The 24012-nt window shown below is 40.1% G+C and overlaps 2 protein-coding genes across 4 annotated transcripts in view; one reads left to right on the plus strand and one right to left on the minus strand.

The window, feature by feature from the left end:
• Nucleotides 1–24012, minus strand: part of psmd1 (proteasome 26S subunit, non-ATPase 1) — a 135677-nt gene that overhangs the window by 54105 nt on the left and 57560 nt on the right. The gene's annotated exons all lie outside the window — the stretch shown is intronic.
• Nucleotides 390–23992, plus strand: htr2b (5-hydroxytryptamine (serotonin) receptor 2B, G protein-coupled). 3 transcript variants are annotated; one of them, XM_038815918.1, is made up of 4 exons: nt 390–1387; nt 1575–2221; nt 20707–20907; nt 22849–23992. In XM_038815918.1, exons 2-4 carry the CDS (start codon nt 1822–1824, stop codon nt 23733–23735), a joined length of 1488 nt encoding a protein of 495 aa, XP_038671846.1. In that variant the 5' UTR covers nt 390–1387; nt 1575–1821; the 3' UTR covers nt 23736–23992. The 3 variants fall into 3 exon arrangements, with proteins under 3 accessions (XP_038671846.1, XP_038671845.1, XP_038671848.1); XM_038815917.1 differs by lacking the exon at nt 390–1387 and having other exon boundaries at nt 1389–2221; XM_038815920.1 differs by lacking the exons at nt 390–1387; nt 20707–20907 and having other exon boundaries at nt 1389–2221.

The following is a 24012-nucleotide window of genomic DNA, read 5'->3' on the forward strand; positions in this document are numbered from 1 at the left end:
GAAAGAACACACTACCCGAGTCCACTCCACCGTCCAATCCCCGCAACCTAACCTGCACATCCGTAGACACCAAGGGGTAGTTTTAGCATGGCCAATCCACCTAACCTACAATCGACCGTAGGAGGAAAATGAAACACTCGGAGGAAACCTACACATTCACCAGGCAAGTGTGCAAACCCCATACAGATAGTCACCCAAGGCTGGAATTGAACCCGGGTCACTGGTGTTGTGAGGCAGCAGTGCTAACCGCTTAGTCGCCGTGCCCTTGAGTGTTATTGGAGCTGCACATTTCTTATGCCTTGTATGGGGGGGTTGTTTGGGGAGTCAGGAGGTGAATTACTTGCTGCAGAATTCACAGCCTCTGAATGGCTCTTGTAGCTACAGTATTAATGTGGCTACTTCAGTTAAGGTTCTAGCCAATGGTGACCCCCATGACGTGGATGGTGGGATAATTAGTGATGGTACTGCTGTTGCATGACACGGGGAGATGGGTTATTCTACAATTCTAAAGAGTGTAAACAAAGAAATTACTGGAGTTTAGGAAGAATTACTTTCTCCTGCAATTTTAGCTTTTCTTTGTAAGTCGTACAAAAGTCAGACATTCTCGTTGAAACTTTAAGCATTTAGGGGTGAAAGGGTTAAAATCACAAGCAACGCAACTAAAATGACTTTATTTATTTAGGCAGGATGGGAAGATTCAACTCCGAGATAGGACACCAAGACAGATCATGAATTTTTCTAGGAAGAGTACAAAAAGAAAATTCTTGGAAAAAGAAATACACTTTCAACTGTAGTCACTCGTGATGTTACTTTTCAGCTTTCTGGCTCTGTTCCTTTAGCCAAAAAATCCTTATTTATTTTTCTGCATTGAACCATTGGAGGTTAGTAACGTCCGCCAGCAATACGGAAAAAGAAAAGGACTTCGGGCTTGGAAAAAACAGTAATGCTCAGTGTGTTTGAGAGTGAGGAGATAATTGGCATATTTAGCAGAGATTTAAAGCACCAGTACTGTAAAGCTATGGCACAGAAACATTGTAGAAAAAGGAATTTAAGTGCCCAAGAAAACAACCAGAGTACATCAACCTTAAAGTACCAAATATTCTCCAGAATGGAGGTATAAACGCCAGAATAAAGTTTGCAGGAGAGATGAAGAATCTAGTATCAATGAGTATCAAAGAAAGATATAACGCAGCTTAAGGAATAAGGCAAAAGCAGTGATCTGGCAGCAATACAGAAAATGGATCAAAACAAATTCAGAGACGACAAAGAGAAAGAGAAATGGGGAACCGAAATGATTTCCTGACAGCAATCCAGGCAACACCAGTTAATTTGTCGGCTGAATTTACATTAACAATTCTTGAGCATATTTGAAAAGCATCTGTCTGAGGTAAGAGCAATTCCAGTCCCTGTAACAATATACAGTGAAGTTAATTAGAAACCTGTATGACTTAAACGGCAAGTGTTTGCAGCAGCTGGGAGTGTTTGGAGGTAGTTGGATGGCTGTTCACTTTTAAGAAACCTTTGGTTCTTCACAAACCTGTTAAAAACTATTCTCCTTATTTTTCAAATCACAGTTATTATTAAAAAAGTCATCGGTACATGGAAATTTTGAACAGAAGATGCAAGTAGAGAAATTAATACTCTGTCAAGAGTATATAGTTAGTCAAATCGAGAAACTAAACTTCTAGAAGAATCTGATGTAAAGACACGTTAGTCTGGCACAAGTTTGCCAGCATCCTGTGAACTGACTGTTCAGACCATGCTGCCTGCTTCTCAGCATTCTTCAAAAGCAACCAGAGGGTCAACTGCTTGTACTCAAACATGATGCCTGGTTCAGAAATTAATGGCACATCGAACTCAGTGGACTCTGTGACCATGTTTACAATCAGCAGAATGCAGGCAACTCCAATCCAGCCCTTCAATACTTCTGGAACAAATGGAACCTTTTGTCTTACAATTACAGAGCAATCCAGGCTCACTAGTCCACTTAGCGACTCTTTTCCAGAAGGGGATCAGACAAAGGATGGACTTCAATGGGCAGCACTACTGATTTTATTGGTGATCATACCCACTATTGGAGGCAACATACTTGTTATTTTAGCAGTTTCTCTCGAGAAGAAACTCCAAAATGCCACCAACTACTTCCTCATGTCACTTGCAGTAGCAGACATGTTAGTTGGACTCCTGGTGATGCCCATCGCTCTCCTAAACATTCTGTTCAGTAAGTTTCATTCAATTTTCTCTTTAATAGAACTGTGGTATTCTACACTTAGTTAACATTACAAGCAATTCGTATAACGTAATCCTCCCCGTGCTTTGTTACTGTTACAAATTGAATTTTTTTTATAGTGGGTCACTTTCAGCTTTGAGGAAAAAGTGAAATGAAGCACTCTGCCAATTGAAATGAAAATGCCGGAGAGTGGAGTCATTAGTTAATATCTCCTTTGAATTGCACATCATTCACTCTTCCCTGCCATCATAAACTCTTATATGCACATTTTAAATTACTTTCTGCATTTTCTTTCTGGTCTTCTAAAGGATCTTGCTCTCATTAGCTTTATTCCTTTTCTCTCCCTGACCTTACCATGCACCCTGAAAAATCTGTGTTGCGCCATAAATTTATTTGCTTGCTGTTAAAAATCAGAACTGCATCATATTTAATATTTATTAGTTAAAATATTATTTTGCAATGCCTTCTGAACAAGAGCACAATTTGTGAAAGTATCTGCATTACATGGAGTGCCAGGCTCTAGTTACAATTAGGGGCCATAAATAAGAGTCACTAATTAATCCAACAGGGAAGCTTCTTTAACCAGTATATGGAAAACTACCATAATGAGTAGCTGAAGCAATAGCACAGATGCATTTGAGAAGTTAAATAAGCATGAGCAGAAAAGAAACAGGATGGTAAATTAATCAGATTAGATGAAGATGGAGGAGGCGTGTGTGGCGTATAAACATCGATATGGACCTGTTCGGCCAAATGGCCTACTCCATTGTTGCAAATGCTATGTAACTGATTTAATCTCATAAGAATTCCTTTAACAGTGAAGTCAATTAAATGAAACAACGTACAAGCTGCACAAAATTCAACATTGAATATATTGAAAGTTTAAATAGTGCAGTCAAACCTCAATAACTCAGAAGTTACCAAATCTTTGATTGAATAAGTATTACTGAATACAGTGTAATTTACTGGAGACAGTGTTCCTTGCAACAAGCAGAAAATAAGACTTTGCCTTCCCATAGTGCTTATAAATTCATCTGAAAATATTTTGCTTTTGTTTAAGTCTTTAATGAACATTTAATTTATTTTAATTTAAATATAAAATACTTTTAATGAAAAAATGGTACACTGAAAACATTAAATTAAAATGAGGCATTCAAGGCTACCTAAATATTTTCAGTCTTTTCATTTTCTAATTGCATGCAAATAAAATGTTAAAAGTTTCAGCAGCTACTGATTAAGCAACTTACTTAAGTTTTTGAAAAATATAGCAGGGTGAGCATTTTGAAAGAAAATAAGCTAAATTAAATTTGAACCCAACACTAAATGATTGTGTTTGAAATTCTTTGTTTATCATGCTGTCCCATGGAAACACCTGCATCAACACCATGAAAATAGATGAGATGGCACTATCAAAAACACAGCAATCATAGGCACTTTTGACAGTCATGCCACTTGATAAATGGAAACCTGGGTGCCAATGGCAGAAGTGCCCAAGTTATCTAGTCAATGACTCCAGGATACATGTTAGCAAAGCAATTTTGCTGTTGAATATCGATTTTCCTCAGCTATTTAAGATACAATCACAATTTAAAAACATCTTTACATGTATAATTTTTTGTCTCCACTTGCTTTAATGATGCTCTGGCTTTGTGAAATCCACTTTTTGATATAAAGGTGGTTTCTTTTCGCTGATATTGCAGAACCATTTTCTGAAGTGGTTCTCAAATAAATATTCCATCAGTTCATCTATGCTGGATTTGAATTTGTTAGCGATGGAAATCCCACTGTTCCTTGCGAATAACATAACTAGCACCCAGCTAGTTTAGGCATTTGAATCAATTCCAATCTCATTTCACCAACACTGCAGTTTTTTTTCTTACAATCTATAACCTCAAATAATACTAAAAGGCAGATTTTTACTCACATTGAAATTCAAACCTGAATCACCAAGAGTATTGTCCCGAACACAGTAAATTGCTGAATTTAAAAGTAAAATCAAAGTAATATCAGATACAAGAAACTTTTTTTAAAAACTGTGTAGATGCCAAATTAAAAATGATTCAATTTAAAACAGGCAATGCAACATCCTGACCGATGTTACAGTTCTCAACCTTTCATCTGTTATGCTACAGGTCAATTAAAATACATGATAAATAACCTATCATCGGGTAATTGCTCCTCCTACCCTCCTCACCCAAAATTATTCTTTCAAAAATGGTGATTTAATTGTAATAAGAAACAATGAGTTAGAGACAATGCTCACAAACACAAAATGTCTGTCTGGCAAATAAGAAAATATTTGATCAGAAAGATAGTTTTGTTATTTCGAAGTATTAATGAACTGAGAAACAATGGTAAGAGAACTGTTTGACAGATGTAATGGAAATAATTGCTGAAGTTGGTAGTTATGTTTTGTACCTGGACTTTCAAAATGCATTTGATCAAGTTCCATATATCAGATTTATTAGTAATATTGAAGCCCATGGCTATAAAGGGACAATGACAGCATGAACACAAAATTGTCCAACAGAGAAAGCAGAATAGTGCTCCCGAGAATGGGGGGGGGGGAATGAAAAGAGAGTGCTCTGAAGTGCTCAGCATCCTTTTGATATATATTAATGACCCAAACTTGGATGAAAAGCATAATGTCACGGGTGAGAGACCGAAAACGTAGTAAACAATGAAGAGGACACTAGCTGACTACATAGACATACTAGCGAAATGGACCGAAACTTGGCAAATAACATTTCATTATTAATAATCTTTATTGGTGTCACAAGTAGGCTTACATTAACACTGCAATTAAGTTACTGTGAAAATCCCCTACTCGCCACACTACGGCGCCTGTTCGGATACACCGAGGGAGAATTCAGAATGTCCAATTCACCTAACAAGCACATCTTTCGGGAGGAAACTGGAGAACCCAGGGGAAACCCACGCAGACATGGCGAGAACGTGCAGACTCCGCAGAGACAGTGATCCAAGCTGGGAATCAAACCCAGGTCCCTGGCGCTGTGAAGCAAAAGTGCTAACAATTGTGCTTCTGTGCATTTAATGTTTAATGTGTGAAATAATGCACTTCGGGAGGAAGAATGAGGGTTGGTGGGGTGGGGGAATGAATGAAGAAAAGCAATATAAATAAAACGATACAATTTTAAGAGGTGTACAGGAACCTTGGGGTTCACATGCACAAATCATCGTGGCAAAACAACTAAATAAAGTGTTTTTAAAAAAGCATGCAAAATCAAGGAAATATTTATAAGTCGCTGGTTAGGACACCATGTCCAACTCTGCGCTTCGGGAAGGGTACCTGGAGAAAGTGCAAAGATTTGCCAAAATGATCACAGAGATGGAAGGGTTTCAATTATATGAATAGGCAGTTATACAAATAGACTGGGGAAACTATGAACATACCAATTAGGAGCAGAAGTAGGCCATTTGGTCACTCAAGTCTGTTCCACCATCCAAGATCAGATTGTGGCCTCCAGTTTCCTGTGTGCTTTACTCCCTTTTGATTCCTTTGTCAGTCAAGAATCTATCTAACTCTGCCTTAAAAATATTCAAGGACCCTGCCTCCACTGCATTCCATAGACTAATGCTCCTCAGAGAAAATAAATTTCATATCTGTCATAAATAGGAGACCCCTTATTTTCAAGCTTTCGCCCCTATATTACAAACCATGGCCAGACCCCAACAGCGGCTAGGATACAGGAACAAAACCCCAATATTTTAGTTTATTTTAAGACTATGCAGAAAGAATGATTTGCTCCAGGAGTGATTTCACAAAAAAAAGCGCTTTGGTATTTCTAAAACAAAACGTTTTTATGAATACAATATTAAACTTTTAACTTCACACCCAAAAGAAGTGCTTACAATTACCCCTCAACACATGACAGATGTTCGGCTAACTGGCCTGTAATTTCCTGCTTTCTGTCTCGTTCTTTCCTTGAAAAGAGGAGTTGCATTCGTTGCTTTCCAATCTCTTGGGACGTTTCCGGAATCTAGGGAATTTTTGAAAATTAAAATGAATGCTGCTACTGTTTTTAGCAGCCAATTATTTTAATACTCTAGGATGAGGTCAATGAGGATCTGGGAACTTGTCAGCTATTAATCCGAATAATTTTCTCACCCTTCCAGAGTGATTGTAATTGTTTTAGGTTTTTCCCTCCCCTTCACCCCATGATTTACAATTATTTCTGGAATGTTATTTGTCTTCTATAATAAAGACAGACTTAAAGTATCTGTTCAATTCATCCACCATTTCCTCATTTTCCATTACTAATTCCCTAGAGGACCAACTTTAGCTACTCTTTTCCTTTATAAATACCTATAGAAACACTATCTATTTTTTGATTTCTTACTAGCTTTCCAATTTCTCCCTCATGATTTTTTTAGTCATTCTTTGCTATTTTTTATATTCCATCCAATCTTCCGACCTACCACTAATCTTTGCAGAATAGAATGCTTTTTTATCAATTTGATACTATATTTAACTTTCTTAGTTAGCCAACAATGATGAATCCTTCTCCAAGAATCTTTCTTTCTCATTAGAATGTATTTTTGCTGAGTGTTCTACAGTATCTCCTAAAATGACTTCCGCAGCACCTCTACTGACCTACCCTCATTATTGTTAGTCTTGTATTACAGAATTGTAGTTATGTTATATATTTCCAGTCACAGTCATTATGGCATAGGAGTCCATTTGGTAATTTGATTACATGCTGACTCTGAAGAATAATTAAGCCAGTCCCAATCATCATCAATATCCCTGTAGCCCTGCAAGTTTATTATCTTCAAGTGCTCATCCAATTTCATTTTGAAATCATTCATCAGCTCTGCTTCCACCGCCCTAATAGGCAATCAGTTCCAGTACATGACTGTTCACTATCTATAAAGTTCTTCCTCACATCCCTTGTGAATTTTTAATCAAGTAATACAGTACTGTATATTATACTTTATGAAGGCTAGCAATCGGCCTGATGATTTTCTATGTTGCAAGGATTAATAAGCCAGAAATTTAGAAAAATCGTAGAAACAACAAAGCACAACTAGCTAAAAAATGAGAGGAAATTGAGTATGTGAAATTTGTGAGAAATATAAAACAGAATAAAAGCTTGTAGAAATATATAAAATGGGAAAAAGCAGTGAAAATAAGCTTTGAGCACTTAAGAGGGCGAGACTGGGAAATTAATATCGGGAAAGAAGGAGATGGCAAAAGCTTTGAACAAGTATCTGTATCTGTCTTCATAGTGGAAGACATAAAAAGCATCCCAAGAATCGTCAGAAAGCAGAGAGCAAAGGGAGAGGAACTTAAAACAATCATGATCTCGGAGCTAAAGTACTAGAAAAACGTATTGGACTAAAAGCTGTTACGTCCCCTGGACATGATGGCCTGCTTCCGAGGGGCCTTAAAGGAAATACAGAGATAGTGGACGCAGCATTGTTTGTCATCTTCAACAATTCCCTAGATTTTGGGAAGGTCCCAGCAGTTTGGAAAACCACAAATGTACCACAACAGTTGAAGAAAAGGGGTAGATAGAAAGTAGGAAACTACAGGCTAGTCAATTGTCATTGGAAAACCAGTAGATGTCATGTTTTAGGATCTCCAAAAGACATTTAATAAAGGGCCATACAGAAAGTTATCACGCAAGAGCTCATGGTGTCGGGGACAATATATTGCCATGGATAGAGGACCAGCTAACGAGCAGGAAACAGTCAGGATAATGAGCCATTTTAAATTTGCAACGTGCAACTACTGGAGTGCCACAAGGATTAATGCTGACTATTTACAAATTATATTCATGGCTTGGATGACGGAGTTGACTGCAATGAAGCCAAATTTGCTAATGATACAACAATAGATTGGAAAGCAAGGTGTGGAGGAGGATACAAAGAATCTGCAACGGGATAAAGCAAAGAAAAATATTGTCAGATGCAGTATAATGTGGAAATATGGGCGGTTGCCTTCTTTGGCAGGAAGAACAGAAACACAGAATATTATTTAAATAATAATCGTTATTGTGTCGCAAGGAGGCTTACATTACACTGTAATGAAGTTACTATGAAAATTCCCCAGTCACCACACTACGGCACCTGTTCTGGTACACAGAGCAAATTCAGAATGTCCAATTTACTTAACAAGCACATCTTCTGGGACTTGTGGGAGAAACCCACGCAGACAGGGGGAGAGCGTGCAGACTCTGCACAGACAGTGACCCAAGCCGGGATTCGAATCCGGGTCCCTGGCACTGTGAAGCAACTGTGCTTGGAGAGTACACTGTAGCATTCTGCAGTCTGATGGATTTGGGTGACCTTGCCCATGAATCACAAAATGTTAACATGCAGATATGCAAGTAAACAGGAAGGCAAATGGAATGCTGGAATTTATTGCAAGGAGGATGGAGTATAAAAGTAGGGAAGTCTCGCTACAACTATGCAGGGCACTAATAAAACCACATCTAGAGTACTGTGTATCATTTTGGTCTCCATATTTAAGGAGGGATAAGCTTGCATTCAAGTAATTCAGAGAAGGTTCACTTGGCTGATTCCCAGGCTGAATGGTTTGTCTTACGAGGAAAGGTTGAGCAGCTTAGGCCCAAATTCATTGGAGTTTGGAAGGGTGAAAAGTGATCTTATTTAAATATACTAGATTCTGAGTGGGCTTCACAGTGTAGATGCTGAGAAGATGTTTCCACTTCTGGAGGAATTCTAGAGATAGGGGTCATAGTTTCAAAATAAGAGAAAGCAAAATGAAATTAAGCTGGGTAAATGGGAAGGAACAGAAAGAAACAAAACAATACAGGAGAAAGCCTTCTGGCTTCTGAAGATTTGTACCGAATAGAATTCTAACTTCAAGCCAGTAAATATATTAGACAAACATTAAAAACAATTTATGAATATTTTGATATTTCTTTTATCCACCATTTGCTTTTATCCACTATTGCTTTTAGTCTTTAAATTAGCTATAGATGTGTTTAGTAAAAGGAAAATTCTGCAAGAATATATGACGAGAAACAGGGAAGGACAACTGTATATTGAAAGGGCTGAACTGATTGAGGAATATCAAAACAAAAGAAACCTGAAATAAGACTCTATAAACACTACATGTAAAATAAACCATGATTAAAATATGGAGGAATTAGATGTTACACAGTTCTATTTTCTATCTGTTAGCTAGAATCAACTTAGGGATTCTGTTGCTATGAGTTCATGGAAGCTCACCAATGAGTATAAGGCAAAGTAAAAAGTACACAACTTCGGAAGAGAGGATTCCACCAAGTAACATCTTTTTTAAACCATATAACAATGGACGCTTAAAAGGGACAGAAATAAAGAGCTTAGTCAACTCTTGTTGTAAAAGTAAAGTTGCCATAGTCCCAGGTGACTTTCCTCTTTGAGGGGGAGAGCTGACTGCTGGTGATTTAAACTAAGGATCACCTCACCACACCTCATGCAAGGGACAAAGTTGAGAAGACAGGGAGTCCATGAATAACCTCAGCCGGTACGGGAATTGAACCCGTGCTGTTGACCTCACTCTGCATCATGAACCAGCTGTGCAGCCAACTAAGCTAAATCGGTCTAATATTGTGCCATTAACGGGTATTGGCAAATATTAGGAGGTGATAAATCTTTATGAGATTATCTATGCAAGAGATTGCTGATAAAAATGGCACTTCTAACCTGAAAATTTGAATTTTGGTATTAAATTTGGTCAGGCCAAACCAAAATTGTAAAGGGATTGGGCCAAAAATGGTTATGTGGAAGATATCTAAAGGAGAAACTACTTGGAAAGAATCATGAAACATGAACATAAGAACTGATTTCATTATTCAAATTTCATTTCCGCACCCCAAAATTCACCTTATAAAATCAAACACAAATGCTGATTTTGCATTTAATTTTCTTATGATTGGGCGGCACGGTGATGCACTGCTGACTCACGGTGCCGAGGACTCGGGTCGATCCTGGCCCCGGGTCACTACCATGCGGAGTTTGCACATTCTCCCCGTGTCTGCGCGGGCCTCACCCCCATAGCCCAAAGATGTCCAGGCAAGATGGATTGGCCACGCTACATTGCGCCTTATTTGGAAAAAAATAATTGGGTACTCTTAAAAAATTTTTTAAATAATAATTTTCTTATGACAGAAGCACTGTGGGCAGCACGGCGGCCTAGTGGTTAGCACAACCGCTTCACGGCGCTGAGGTCCCAGGTTCGATCCCGGCTCTGGATCACTGTCCGTGTGGAGTTTGCACATTCTCCCCGTGTCTGCGTGGGTTTCGCCCCCACAACCCAAAAATGTGCAGAGTAGGTGGATTGGCCACGCTAAATTGCGCCTTATTTGGAAAAAATAATTGGGTAATCTAAATTTATTTTAAAAAATGACTGAAGCACTGTATTGACCATTTTTCACCATGCAGACTGTACAACAAATTGTATTTTGCACCTTTAACATTGGAAGATGCTTCAAGGCATTTCACCGAAGCATACGGCAAACATTTACATTGAATCAAAGGACATAGTAGACATTAAAAGTTTGGTCAAAGAGGTATGTTTTAAGGAAGTTCGTAAAAGGATAAAGAACTGGATACAGTAGTTGCGCGAGAGAGAGAATTTCCAGAGCTTATGGCCCAAGTGGAGTTAGGCCCATATCAGGTCAACCATGATCTTATTTACTGGCAGAGCAGAATGGCCTACTCCTGTTTCTTATGTTTAAACAGCTGAAAGTGGGGCAAAAGGAGTGGGGAATGCACAAGAGTCCAAGGTTGGAGAATTGCTAAGCTCTTGGAGGATTGCAGGTGGTTATTCAAAAAGGAAGAAATGAGGCCATGGAGAGATAGGAACAATAGAAAAGCAGAGTTCATGTTTTAGGTTGATGACCTAACCTGTAAAGTTAGCTCTACCCCTCTTTCTCCACAGATGCTGCCAGACCTTTGTCTTTCCAGCATTTTTCTTTCTTTCCCAGATTTCCAGCATCCATAGTATTATGCATTTGTAGGAACACTGGAATTGCTAGGTGGGAAGAGGTCATGGTCACATCTATTTTATTTTTTTAACAATCCTGCAAAGAGCTGTGAAAGGAGGGTAGGCCTTTGAAAGAACAGGGGTCCGATTATTCTCGAAATGTTCTTGGGGTATCTACTGACACAGGAGATACTAACTGAAGAACTTGCGTTTTGTTTAGCTTGTAGCTGGCACTTTTCACACAATAGGCAAGGTAGTTGATCAATGAACACCCCATGACTGCCAAGGGCTGAAATCTGCAATTCTCGCAGCTGAGGGAAGTTCAGCAGGTTCCAAAAATATTCAACCTTGATCTGAACAGATCTGTTGAAACAAGCTATTGAAAGGTTAAGATAATACTGTTGTAAAGAGAGATATTACTGGAGATTGGCCACAAGTCAACGGTCTATTCAACGTCCAGAGACCGTTCAGAAATGGCAGGTGACAAAGCGTCAGCAAGACAAGAGGCAGATTGCAGAATAGGTAGAGAAGGTACAAATACATCAATTCTGATCAAATAGAGGCAGTATATACTCCTGAAGAAACATGTGTTTTGGAAAGAGGCTGGAGCACAGTGTCAGAAACAAAAGACTTCAATTAACAGACTGTCACCAGCCTTTGAGAATGTGCACAGCAGTCTTGCGTTGCAGAACAGTTGGATTAGAGAACCTTTTTGAAGCTGTTCTCCTGGCTTTGGCAGTGAGTTTATTGGTCTTGATTGCTTATGGTTTAAAATCGAAGGGCCTGTTCCTGTGCTGTATCGTTCTTTGTTCCAAAAAAAAAACCTCAAACCTATTTTCAAATATTGCACATTTGATTTATATTTTGCTTCATGTGAAATTTAGCTTTTTTTAAAATTTGCATTTGAATGTGATTACAAAGTAAATACTCATGTCAGCTTCGTGATTTATTTGTAAATGTGCATTTGAGGAAGAAATATGTCAAGTTATGACGGCCAAATAATTGTCATTCTGTGGCAAATTCTGTTGATCACTTGATACAATGGGAATACTGAGAGATCATTCATTCTAAAACTAAACCAAATACAATCATTTGTGATACTGGTGAAAAGATTACGCTTGTTTGCCAGAGTCATGTCCTACTAATTCAGCAAATCTCCCATCATCCTCCAACATGCCAATGTATCTATAACGTAACAGACCAACTTTATCTGAATAATTAATTGCTTACATATTTGGTTATGCCCCTAGCTTTCATTTCAGGGGTTGGTGTTCTGCTAATCCTTTACCAGCATTAAGTGAATAAATGGAACCATGATTGGAATTCAACATTTTAAAATCATAACAAGTTCATAGATTTACTCATGCCATAATTCATTTGATTTAGCTCTTTCCACAATTCTACTTTGCATGTGGAGATTGTTTAACAGTGAAATGAATCATTCCACATAAGATATCATTCTTGTAAAACAAATTCCTTTTAAAATATTTGAGCAACTTGAAAAATTCCCCATATATCAGTAATATTCTAAAACGCAGCTACAAATCTGGTTATTTTTGACGATGGAGCTGAACAGGATCACCAGTTATGCAAATTAATCAGAGTTGACGGCAACATAAAGTTCTAAAAAAAATTGTGTTTTTTTTTGTTGTGTATTTAAAGAAACTGAATTTCAATCAGGTCAATGATGAGCAGGCCAAGATTGCAGAAATGCATATTTTCTATATCACAACAGTGACTACATTTCAAAAGTCTCAAGTTGAACAGCTTCACAATGTTGGGTCTTATTTGACTACCAGCTGAGTTTCCTACCCCAAATATATATGCCATCATAAATATTAGCTACTGACCTGGAGGGCAACTGAACTTAGTTGTCCTACTACTGAACTGCAGAGGGGTGCCTTTCTCGGTGCTACAGAAAGTGGACACGGAGGAGTGACTTGGATACCGTTGCAGCTATCTGAACGGTTTGTACAAAGGAATTATAAATAACAACCTGCGGCTTCACAGCTCTGTAGTGGCTGCAGATTGTGTTTTCTGTGTAGTTCCTACTCTAAGCAGCAACCCGGTTGCAGGCTTAGCTTCTGTTTTCTTTTTGCTGCCCCTTCTGTTTCTTTGACCTAAAGTGGGGTAGCAGAAGGCCTTGATGGCCCTACTACCGCATGAAGAGGGGAAGGGGTACCTTTCTCTCAGCTAAGAAAGTGGACGACGAGGAGTGGCTCAGATACCACTGCAGCTACCTGGAGGCGTTGTGCTTGCTCGCTGTTAACATAAGAACATAAGAACTAGGAGCAGGAGTAGGCCATCTGGCCCCTCGAGCCTGCTCCGCCATTCAATTAGATCATGGCTGATCTTTTGTGGACTCAGCTCCACTTTCCGGCCCGAACACCATAACCCTTAATCCCTTTATTCTTCAAAAAACTATCTATCTTTACCTTAAAAACATGTAATGAAGGAGCCTCAACTGCTTCACTGGGCAAGGAATTCCATAGATTCACAACCCTTTGGGTGAAGAAGTTCCTCCTAAACTCAGTCCTAAATCTACTTCCCCTTATTTTGAGGCTATGTCCCCTAGTTCTGCTGTCACCCGCCAGTGGAAACAACCTGCCCGCATCTATCCTATCTATTCCCTTCATAATTTTAAATGTTTCTATAAGATCCCCCCTCATCCTTCTAAATTCCAACGAGTACAGTCCCAGTCTACTCAACCTCTCCTCATAATCCAACCCCTTCAGCTCTGGGATTAACCTAGTGAATCTCCTCTGCACACCCTCCAGCGCCAGTACGTCCTTTCTCAAGTAAGGAGACCAAAACTGAACACAATACTCCAGGTGTGGCCGCACTAACACCTTATACAATTGCAACATAACCTCCCTAGTCTTAAACACCATCCCTCTAGCAATGAAGGACAAAATTCCATTTGCCTTCTTAATCACCTGTTGCACTTGTAAACCAACCTTCTGTGACTCATGCACTAGCACACCCAAGTCTCTCTGAACAGCGGCATGCTTTAATATTTTATCGTTTAAATAATAATCCCGTTTGCTGTTATTCCTACCAAAATGGATAACCTCACATTTGTCAACATTGTATTCCATCTGCCAGACCCTAGCCCATTCACTTAACCTATCCAAATCCCTCTGCAGACTTCCAGTATCCTCTGCACTTTTCGCTTTACCACTCATCTTAGTGTCATCTGCAAACTTGGACACATTGCCCTTGGTCCCCAACTCCAAATTATCTATGTAAATTGTGAACAATTGTGGGCCCAACACGGATCCCTGTTGTCCACTGTTTCATATTATTGTTCTGTGATTTGGTTTGTCTCCTTTGTAAAGGTGAAATGTTGATAACTTTGTTGTATTGTTGCCTGGTTATTGTTTCATGTAATTATTTTGTAATTGCTTTGTTTTTTTGGACAAAGAAATTGTCAATAAACTAAATAAAATCAACGGGGTAACCAATTGTCCGCACCAAATAGAATCCGGGCAGGTTACAACATCATCCCCCCACCCCCAAAGACCGAGGAATCCACCAAAGATCCTGGTGAAGGAGGACGTTGGACTCTTTTGACATCAGGCTCGGCTTTGAGGTGCTGGATTGGACGGCGTACAACGAGACAATGCCTTAACAGCTGCATGTCTGTGGGCTGTGGACCTGAGGGCTCCCCCTCGGAGGCGTCAAGTGTCCATCTCGGAGTCCGAGTCGAGAACCTCCGTCAACTCGGCGTCCCTACGCGACAGGGTGGTTAGCACTGCTGCCTCACTGCGCTGAGGACACAGGTTCGATTCCAGCCCCAGGTCACTGTGCATGTGTAATTTACACATTCCTCCCCCCGCCCCAAGTCTGTATGGGTCTCAACCCCACAACCCAAAGACGTGTAGGGTAGGTGGATTGGCCATGCTAAATTGCCCCTTAATTAGAATTGAAAAAAAATCTCGGCGTCCCTAAATTTCATGGGGCTCAGTATCAACCCAAGCACGCCGTAAGTACGGGCCAGTTACTGATCATGAGGACGAGCTTTCGCTGTAGCCGGATCTGTTCGCTGCTGAGGTTGGGGAAGCGATTTCCAGGGATGAAGAATCTGCAGAAGAGGTGGCCTCCCGGACACAATATGGTCTAGATGCTTACGTTCAAAATAATCCTGGGTCAGAGATTGGCCCCGTTTGTCAAAGGATAACATCGGAGACCCACTGAGCACCAACGGCAAAATTGCGAACAAACACCAAGTTTCCGGGTACAAACCACTGTACAGGCTGGTGCAGCAAAGGGCAATGCCCCTGCTGTTCCTGATTGTTGCAAACGTACAACGCAATGTCCGGAAAAATCATGTTCAGGCGGGTACGACGTCTCAGCCCATTAGGAGTTTCGCGGGAGCTACCCCAGTCACCAGATGCAGAGTGGTCTTACAACAAAACAGAAAATGAGCCAGTAGTGTCCATAGACCCTGAAGATTGTTTCTGGAGGCCCCGCTTAAACGTCTGCACCATGCACTCCATCAACCCATTGGAAGCCAGGTGGTATGGGGCGGTGTGAACACGGCATACACTTTTTATCTTCATAAAACCAGTGAACTCCTCATTCGTGAAGGGAGTGTCGTTGTCAGTAGCAAGCACTTTGGGGAAGACCATGAATACAAAAAGATAAATTCATCTTCTCTATGGTCACGCAGGATGTGGTTCCCTCCATCCTATGTACCGTGAGCCATTTTTAGTGGGAAATCAGCAAGAAAATCAAGGACCCCTGAAAAGAACTGTTGAAAACTGCATGTATCCATGCCCACGGTCTACCTCGCCATTCCTAGTGATGCAGCGGTGCTGCTGGTGGGAGCTTCCAATACTCCTGGCAAACGGAGCCATTCCAGGCCATCTTCTCAATGTCAGCATCGAGGCCCGGCCACCATACATAACTCCGTGTCAAAATCTTCATCGTGGACACACTCGGATGACCATTGTGAAGGTCCTTTAGAATCAGCTCCTGCCTTTTATCTGGGATGACCACACGCAACCCTCCACAGCAGGATAACTTTGTCACTGAAGTCAGACAGCATAGAGGAAAACGCGCTCAACTCGCTCAGGAGCTGTCCACTATGCTGCCCACCTGCAAGGCCACGTGCGAACCTTAGATTAGACCGGGTCTGTCACTAGTGAAGTGGCGGGCAGCACGGTGGCACAGTGGATAGCACTGCTGCCTCACGGCGTTGATGTCCCAGATTTGATCCCGGCTCTGGGTCACTGTCCGTGTGGAGTTTGCACATTCTCCCTGTGCCTGCGTGGGTTTTGTCCCCACAATCCAAAGATGTGCATGATAGGTGGACTGGTCACTCTAAATTGCCCCTTAATTAGAAAAAATGAATTGGATACTTTAAATTTATTTTTAAAAGTGAAATGGCAGCCATAAACATATTAGTGGAATCGTTTCACCGCAATGACAACCGCCAAGCTCTCCTTTTAAATCTGCGCATACTTACTTTCTACTGCAATGTGTGGGAGGGGAAAGCTATCGGCCGTTCACCTCCATTCTCCATCTTGTGCATCAGGGTGGCCCCGATACCATAGAGGGACACATCGTACGTGATGCGCAGAGGCTGTGCAAGATCATAGTGGATTAGTAACCCGGATGACGACAACTGCTGCTTTACCTGCTGAAAAGTGGTTTCTTGCAGCCAACCTCAAATGCAATTCTACTTCAATAGAAGGTGTAACGAGGCCAACGAGGTTGCCAGATTCGTGAGAAACATCCCGGAGTAATTTACGAGGCCGGGAAAAGAACAAAGACACTGAGCATCCGTTAGGGCTGGGGCCTGCTAGATTGTGTGCACCTTCTGCACGACGGGGTATAAACATTCCTGGTCCACGTGACGTAAACGGACTCCCAACCTCTGAGAAGCACTTTAGCACAGCCTCCAAATTGTCTATATGAAAAATGAAATGAAATGAAAATCGCTTATTGTCACGAGTAGGCATGAAGTTACTGTGAAAAGCCCCTAGTCGCCACATTCTGGCACCTGTCCGGGGAGGCTGGTACGGGTACTATATGCTCTTGTTCCAAAATTCCCGTAACCAAGACATTGTCTAAATAAACAGCAACACGTGGCAACCCTTGCAGGATGTCGTCCATTATGCGTTGGAAAATAGCAAAAGCAGAGGATACTCCAAAAAGCAACTGTGTATACTCATAAAGGCTCCTGTGCTTATTCATTGTAACATACTGTTGGAAGGCAGTATTCAACTCCAGTTGCAAATAAGCGGGACTCCTGTCCAATTTTGTGAATGAGAGTTCGCCAGTGAGTTTCGGGTAGAGATTCTCTATGCAGGAGATGGGGGTATTAGTCTAACCGGGAAGCCGTGTTTACTGTTAGTTTGTCGTCGCCACACAAGCAGACTGTATTATATGTTATCTGGCTTTATTACCGGTACAACTAGCGCTGCCCAGTCGGCGAAACAGACCTAACAGGGACTCCAAATGAGTGAGCTCCGATTGCACTTTCTCTCGCAAATTATTAGGAGCATACCACAACCCATCTTCCAACTTTACCCCCTAGCTCCCTTCTCCCATTTTGCCTTAAAAGAATTCTAATAAATATGTCAGGCATGATTTCCCCTTCGTGTAGCCATGCTGACTTTGCTAGATTATATTATGCATTTCTAAATGCTCTGCTATTACATCCTTTGTAATGAACTCTTAACAAAATGACAGAGGTTATTGACAGATGCTAACCAGCTTATAGTTACATGTTTTTCGTCTCCTCCCTGTTTGAATAAAGGGGTTACAATGGCAGTTTTCGTCCTCTGGAACTTTTTCAGAATTTAAGGATTTTTGCAAGGTATTTACCAGTGCATCCACTATCTCTGTAGCTACTTTATTAACATCCTAGGATGCAGCCAATCAGGCACAGGGGACTTTGCAGCCTTTGGCCCCATTAGTTTGTCTAGTACTTGTTCTAGTGATAGTTATTGTGTTTATTTCCTCTCCTCCATCCCCCTTGCTCCTTGATGATTTAGTATATTTAGAATATTATCAGTCTTCACTGTGCAATGTATTTATTGAACTCCTCTGCCATTGCCTAGTTCCCCATTATTTCCCCAATCTCATTCTCTAAGGGGCCTGTGTTCACTTTGGCCTCTCTTCCTTTTTATTTATTTAAATAAGCTGTTGCTGTCCATTTTTATATTACTAGCTATTTTACCCTCATATTTTATCTTCTCCCTCTTGATTACATTTTCGGTTATCTCTTGTTGTTTTTTAAAACTTTCCCATTCCTTTCCAGATTCCTTCTTCCTCACTGGGATATATCTATTGAGTCTTGAACTATTTTCATAAACGTCTGCTATTGCTGATCAACCGTCTTTTCTGCTAAACTCCCTTCCCAGTCCACTCCTGAATGCTTACATCCTAGGGTCTAAAAGGAAGTAGCACCAATGATAGTAATGGCATTGGTTCTAATGTTCCAAACTTCCCGGGATTCTGGAAAGAATTGGAAATGTAACATCCTTATTCAAAAAGGGAGAAAGGCAGAAAGTAGGAAACTATAGACCAGTTAGTTTAACATCTGTCATTGGCAAATTGTTGGAATTAATTTTATTAAGTTTAGTAGTAACAGAAAGTCAAAATGCAATCCAACAGAGTCAGCATGGTTTTATGAAGGGTAAATAACATTTGACTAATTTGCTGGAGTTCTTCAAAGGTGTAACAAGCAAAATGGATAAGGGGGCTAGTGTAGATATAGTTTATCAAGACTTCCAGAACGCATTTGATGAGGTGCCGCATGAAAGATTAATACATTAGGCAAGATCCCATTGGGTTGGGGGCAATATTTTAGCTTGGACAGACGATGGGCAAACCAACAGAAAGCAGAGAGTGGATACAAATGGGTCTTTTTTCTGGTTGGCAAGCTGTAACTAGTGGTGTGCCACAGGGTTCAGTCCTCGGGTCCCAACTATCTATAATCTAGATTAATGGTAGCACAGTGGTTAACACTGTTGCTTCACAGCTCCAGGGTCCCAGGTTCAATTCCCGGCTTGGGTCACTGTCTGTGTGGAGTCTGCAAGTTCTCCCCGTGTCTGCATAGGTTTCCTCAGAGTGCTCCGGTTTCCTCCCATAAGTCCTGAAAGACGTTAGGTAATTTGGACATTCTGAATTCTTCCTCTGTGCACCCAAACAGGCACCGGAATGTGGCGACAAGGGGCTTTTCACAGTAACTTATTGCAGTGTTTATGTAAGCCTACTTGCGACAATAAAGATTAATTAAAAATTTAGATGCAGGGATAGAATGTACCACAGCCAAATTTGCAGATGATACTAGGTGGGAAGTTGCAATGAGGTAATAAGACATTTACAAATAGATACAGATAGGTTAGGTGAGTGGACCAAAATTTGGCAGATGGAATTTTGTTGGAGGAATAAAAAGCAACTTATCTAAATGGTGAGAAACTTCAAAATGCTGAGGGATCTGGGTGTTCCCATGCATGAATCACAAAACGTTAGTATGAAGGTGCAGCAGGTAATAAGGAAGGCAAATTGAATTTTGGCATTCATTGCAAATGGAATAGAGTTTAAAAGTAGAGAAGTGCTGGTGCAACTGTATACAGCATTGGTGGGACCACATCCAGAGCACTGCACAGTTTTGTTCCCCTTACTAGTGGATGTGGGGAGGATGTTTCCATTTGTAGGAACAACTAGAACCAGAGGGCACCATCTCAGATTAAAGGGATGATCCTTCAAAACAGAGATGAGGAGGAATTTCTTCAGCTAGAGGGTGGTGAATGTGTGGAACTCTTTACCGCAGAAGGCTGTGGAGGCCAAATTACTGATTATCTTTAAGACAGAGGTAGATAGGTTAGCGATTAATAGGGGGATCAGGGGTTATGGAGAGAAGACAGGAGACTGGGGATGAGAAAAATATCAGCCATGATTGAATGACGGAGCAGACTCAATGGGCCGAGTGGCCTAATTTTGCTCCTATGTTTTATGGTCTTAATAGTGCATTCATTTTTAATAGGTCAATAAAGGTTAAGAAAACATATCAATAAATAACCAAAGCTAATTTCAAATGGAACTTCCATCTATTTCATCTTTTAACATTTTAAATGGACTATCGCCGAGGAAAAGAAAACCACATTTCGAGCCGATTCAACCCAGTCTCTGCTCCTTCCAAAACTGATTACCATCGATTGGCAGATCCAAATAAAAGTTAAAGCTAAATGCAATTTAAAACAGGAAGATGTTTTTTAGAAATGACAAATAAACTACATTAGGTATAAATTACGTTTTATATTATGTTTAAATTAAATGTAATTTTTAAAAGAGACTTTGCTACAAAGTTCAACATACAACAGTTTCACCTGTTCTGATTAGGTCAGAAAAGAACATGTAATATGCTGGTGCCTTTGAAAGGAATGTAATTCAAACCAAAGGGTTATGCTAGAAACAAAGTCAATAGCTTAGTTTGCAGACTTTTAAATTATCTTCAACATCATTCTGCCTATTAAGTAAAGATCTTTCTTAATTTCAGATTCTGAGTGGCTTTTACCTGCAAAGATATGTCCAATCTGGATCTTCCTGGATGTTCTTTTATCCACAGCCTCAATTATGCATCTGTGTGCCATCTCACTAGACCGTTATATTGCTATTAAAAAACCTATTCAGCACAGCCGCTTCAATTCCAGGGCAAAGGTTCTCATTAAGATCACAGTAGTATGGTTGATCTCAATTGGTATGTATGACATTTTCAGAAAACCATGATTCATATCTTTTAATTTGATTCTCGACCATCATATATCAAATTAAGTATTGAAACCAATTAATAAAGCATAAATTACATAATAAAAAGCCCAAAAGACGTTCCGTCTATCATACAAATGAGTAATGTGGTATGTAGGCCATACATTGTAAAGACTGGAGGATCGTGTCAAACAGCACGTCTCTTCCATTGTTCGCAATGGGCACGGCACAAATCGTACCAACCAGCCCGTTCTTGCAAAACTAAAAAACACTGTATCCAACATTAGATGTGATTCTGCGATTGGATAACATTTGCTAAATAATCCTCAGTGTACTCTGAATTACGCCAACAACTGATTTAAGATCATCAGTCATGCTTGCAGTATGGTGCATTTGTATGTACTTCAAACTACATATATTAATGCACAAGGCACTGTTCTTTGCAGACAGAAGAAACATGTACACACATTGCACCCGTTTCAGCTAAACAAAGTTATAGCCATTTGCTGGTTCATCCTCAGGGCAATGCCTTAACCAGAGTAAAGTTACCTGGTTTAAATGTTCAAACAATGCTCGGCAGTTAACGGCCAGTTGCTATTAAAAGGTGCATTTCACCATGGCAACACCTCTACCACACTTGCCAACCAATCGGCACTCTCTTCTCATACAATATGAAGTTGCTTACCCCCAACATTTAAAAAAATTGATTCATGGGATGTGAGGGTCATTGGCTAGGCCAGCATTTATTACACATCCCTAATTGCCCTTGAACTGAGTGGTCATTTCAGAGGGCATCGAAGAGTCAACCACATTGCTGTGGATCTGGAGTCACAAGTAGGCCAGACCAGGTAAGGACAGAAAATTCCTACCCTAAAGGACATTAGTGAACCAGATGGTTTTTGTTACAATAATAAACAATGATTTAATGGTCATCATTGGAATTGTTCATTCCAAATATTCATTGAATTCAAATTTCAAATCTGCCATGGTGAGATTCAAACCCAGGTTCCCAGAGCATAACCTTGGATCTCTGGATTACTGGTCCAGTGACAAGGCCACTGCCTCCCCTATTCTTACAACACCAGGTTAAAGTCCAACAGGTTTGTTTCAAACACGAGCTTTCGGAGCACTGCTCCTTCCTCAGGTGAGGAAGGAGCAGTGCTCCGAAAGCTCGTGTTTGAAACAAACCTGTTGGACTTTAACCTGGTGTTGTAAGACTTCTTACTGTGCTTACCCTAGTCCAACGCCGGCATCTCCACATCATCCCCTATTCTTGTGATTGGCCTAATGAGTGCAAGACGAAAAGCTTCAACATGTATTTTTTCAGCAATATTCAAGCTTTGTACTACCAAACAACTATAATAAAAAGGATTATATGTAAGCCTTTCAGTGGCAATAAAAATCCATTCTTCCACACTCAGGTGAAACGTGATTCGCAGGTTAGCCAGTGTGTAATTTTAGTAGTCAAGAAGGATCTGTAACAAGCAGAGCTAATAGCCAGTACAGGATTTTAGGGTTTCACGAATAACAGAATTCTACACTGATTGTGATCTTATATTTATCAGAGTATTAGTACTTAATCGAAAATTAAACTGCAACTTGAATACAGCGATTAATAGACAAGTAATAAATTTGAAACATTTGTTTCTCAGACTAATTACGATAATAGTAGAGCACTTTAAAAATAAGTTACTTGAAAGTTACAGAAATATGTAGAGCATACAAAGAATTGACTTAAAGGAATCTGAATGCAGAATAGTATTCTTAATTTTGACTTCTGAAATGAAATGGTCCAAAGTCAATTAGCTTCCAAATTGAACCAATTCCATTTAAAATTGATCCGATTAATTACATTATTGGTTTTGACAATAAAATACCATAAATTGAAATGCAATTACTGTATTGTTCTCAATTTATTTTTTCTTTAATGCAGGCATTGCCATTACCATCCCCATCAAAGGCCTCCAGAATGAAACAAACACCTTCATAAACGAAACTTGCTTACTTAAAATTGATACATTCAAAAATTTCATAATCTTTGGATCAATGACTGCATTCTTCATTCCCCTTGCCATCATGATAGTTATCAACTTCTTGACAATTCAAGTGCTGAGAAAGAAAGCAAATCTGATCAAAGCCAAACCACCTCAACATTTTAACTGGATGACTGTCTCGACCGTTTTTCAGCAAAACCTTACACCCACCAAGCCTCCGGAAAAGGTGGCTATGCTCAATGGTTCGCAAAAGGACAAGACATTTCCCTGCACACTGGAGGATATACCCATCAGAAGACTCTCCACACTGGGTAAAAAGTCCATGCAGAGCATCAGCAATGAGCAGCGAGCCTCCAAGGTTTTAGGAATAGTTTTCTTTCTATTTTTGGTGATGTGGTGCCCATTTTTTGTAACAAATGTAATTTCTGCCCTCTGCAAGAGCTGCGATCAGGAACTTCTTGGAACACTGATGGAAGTTTTTGTCTGGATCGGCTATGTCTCCTCAGGAGTCAACCCACTTGTCTATACTCTTTTCAACAAGTCATTTCGTGAGGCATTTAGCAGCTACATTACATGCAAATACATCAGAAACAAGAATGTTAAAATGCTCAGGAAATTTTCAAGCCGGATATCATTTCGAACATCAATCAATGAAAACTCCAAATTATTCACGAGATGCAATACAAAAAATGGGCGTAACCCAATGTATACCAGTCCCCTGCGACTACGATCCGCCCCTATCCAAACAACATCAGTAATTTTGGACACATTATTACTCGCTGAAAATGAGATGGATAAAGCAGAAGACGCAGTTAGCTATGTGTAAAATAGAAAACAAAAAGAACTGCATGAGGAAATAACGGTTTAGCATTCTGTGCCGTGTGGAGGTTAAATAGCCTGTAGAGACTCAGCACAGGGCTCAAACCATTTTTGAAAAACCTTTAAATACCAGTACATTCACTTCTTATTCATTGTATGCTGATCTGTGTGACATTTAGTTGTGTTGTACATCTTCCTAAATCCTACGTTAGTGATTTTACATGCCCTGGTTCTATTGGCTTTGACAGCTATTTAAATCCTCCAATAAAGTCCACTCTTGAGTG

Source organism: Scyliorhinus canicula, chromosome 13 (assembly GCF_902713615.1).
Source record: "Scyliorhinus canicula chromosome 13, sScyCan1.1, whole genome shotgun sequence".
Classification (NCBI taxonomy): Eukaryota; Metazoa; Chordata; class Chondrichthyes; order Carcharhiniformes; family Scyliorhinidae; genus Scyliorhinus; species Scyliorhinus canicula.

Bases quoted from the DNA above. Each gene is read 5' to 3' on its own strand.
- htr2b (XM_038815918.1), top strand. From the start codon at position 1,822: ATGATGCCTGGTTCAGAAATTAATGGCACATCGAACTCAGTGGACTCT. The intron at 2,222-20,706 runs GTAAGTTTCATT...TCTTAATTTCAG, and splicing joins TCTCCTAAACATTCTGTTCA to ATTCTGAGTGGCTTTTACCT. The intron at 20,908-22,848 runs GTATGTATGACA...TCTTTAATGCAG, and splicing joins AGTATGGTTGATCTCAATTG to GCATTGCCATTACCATCCCC.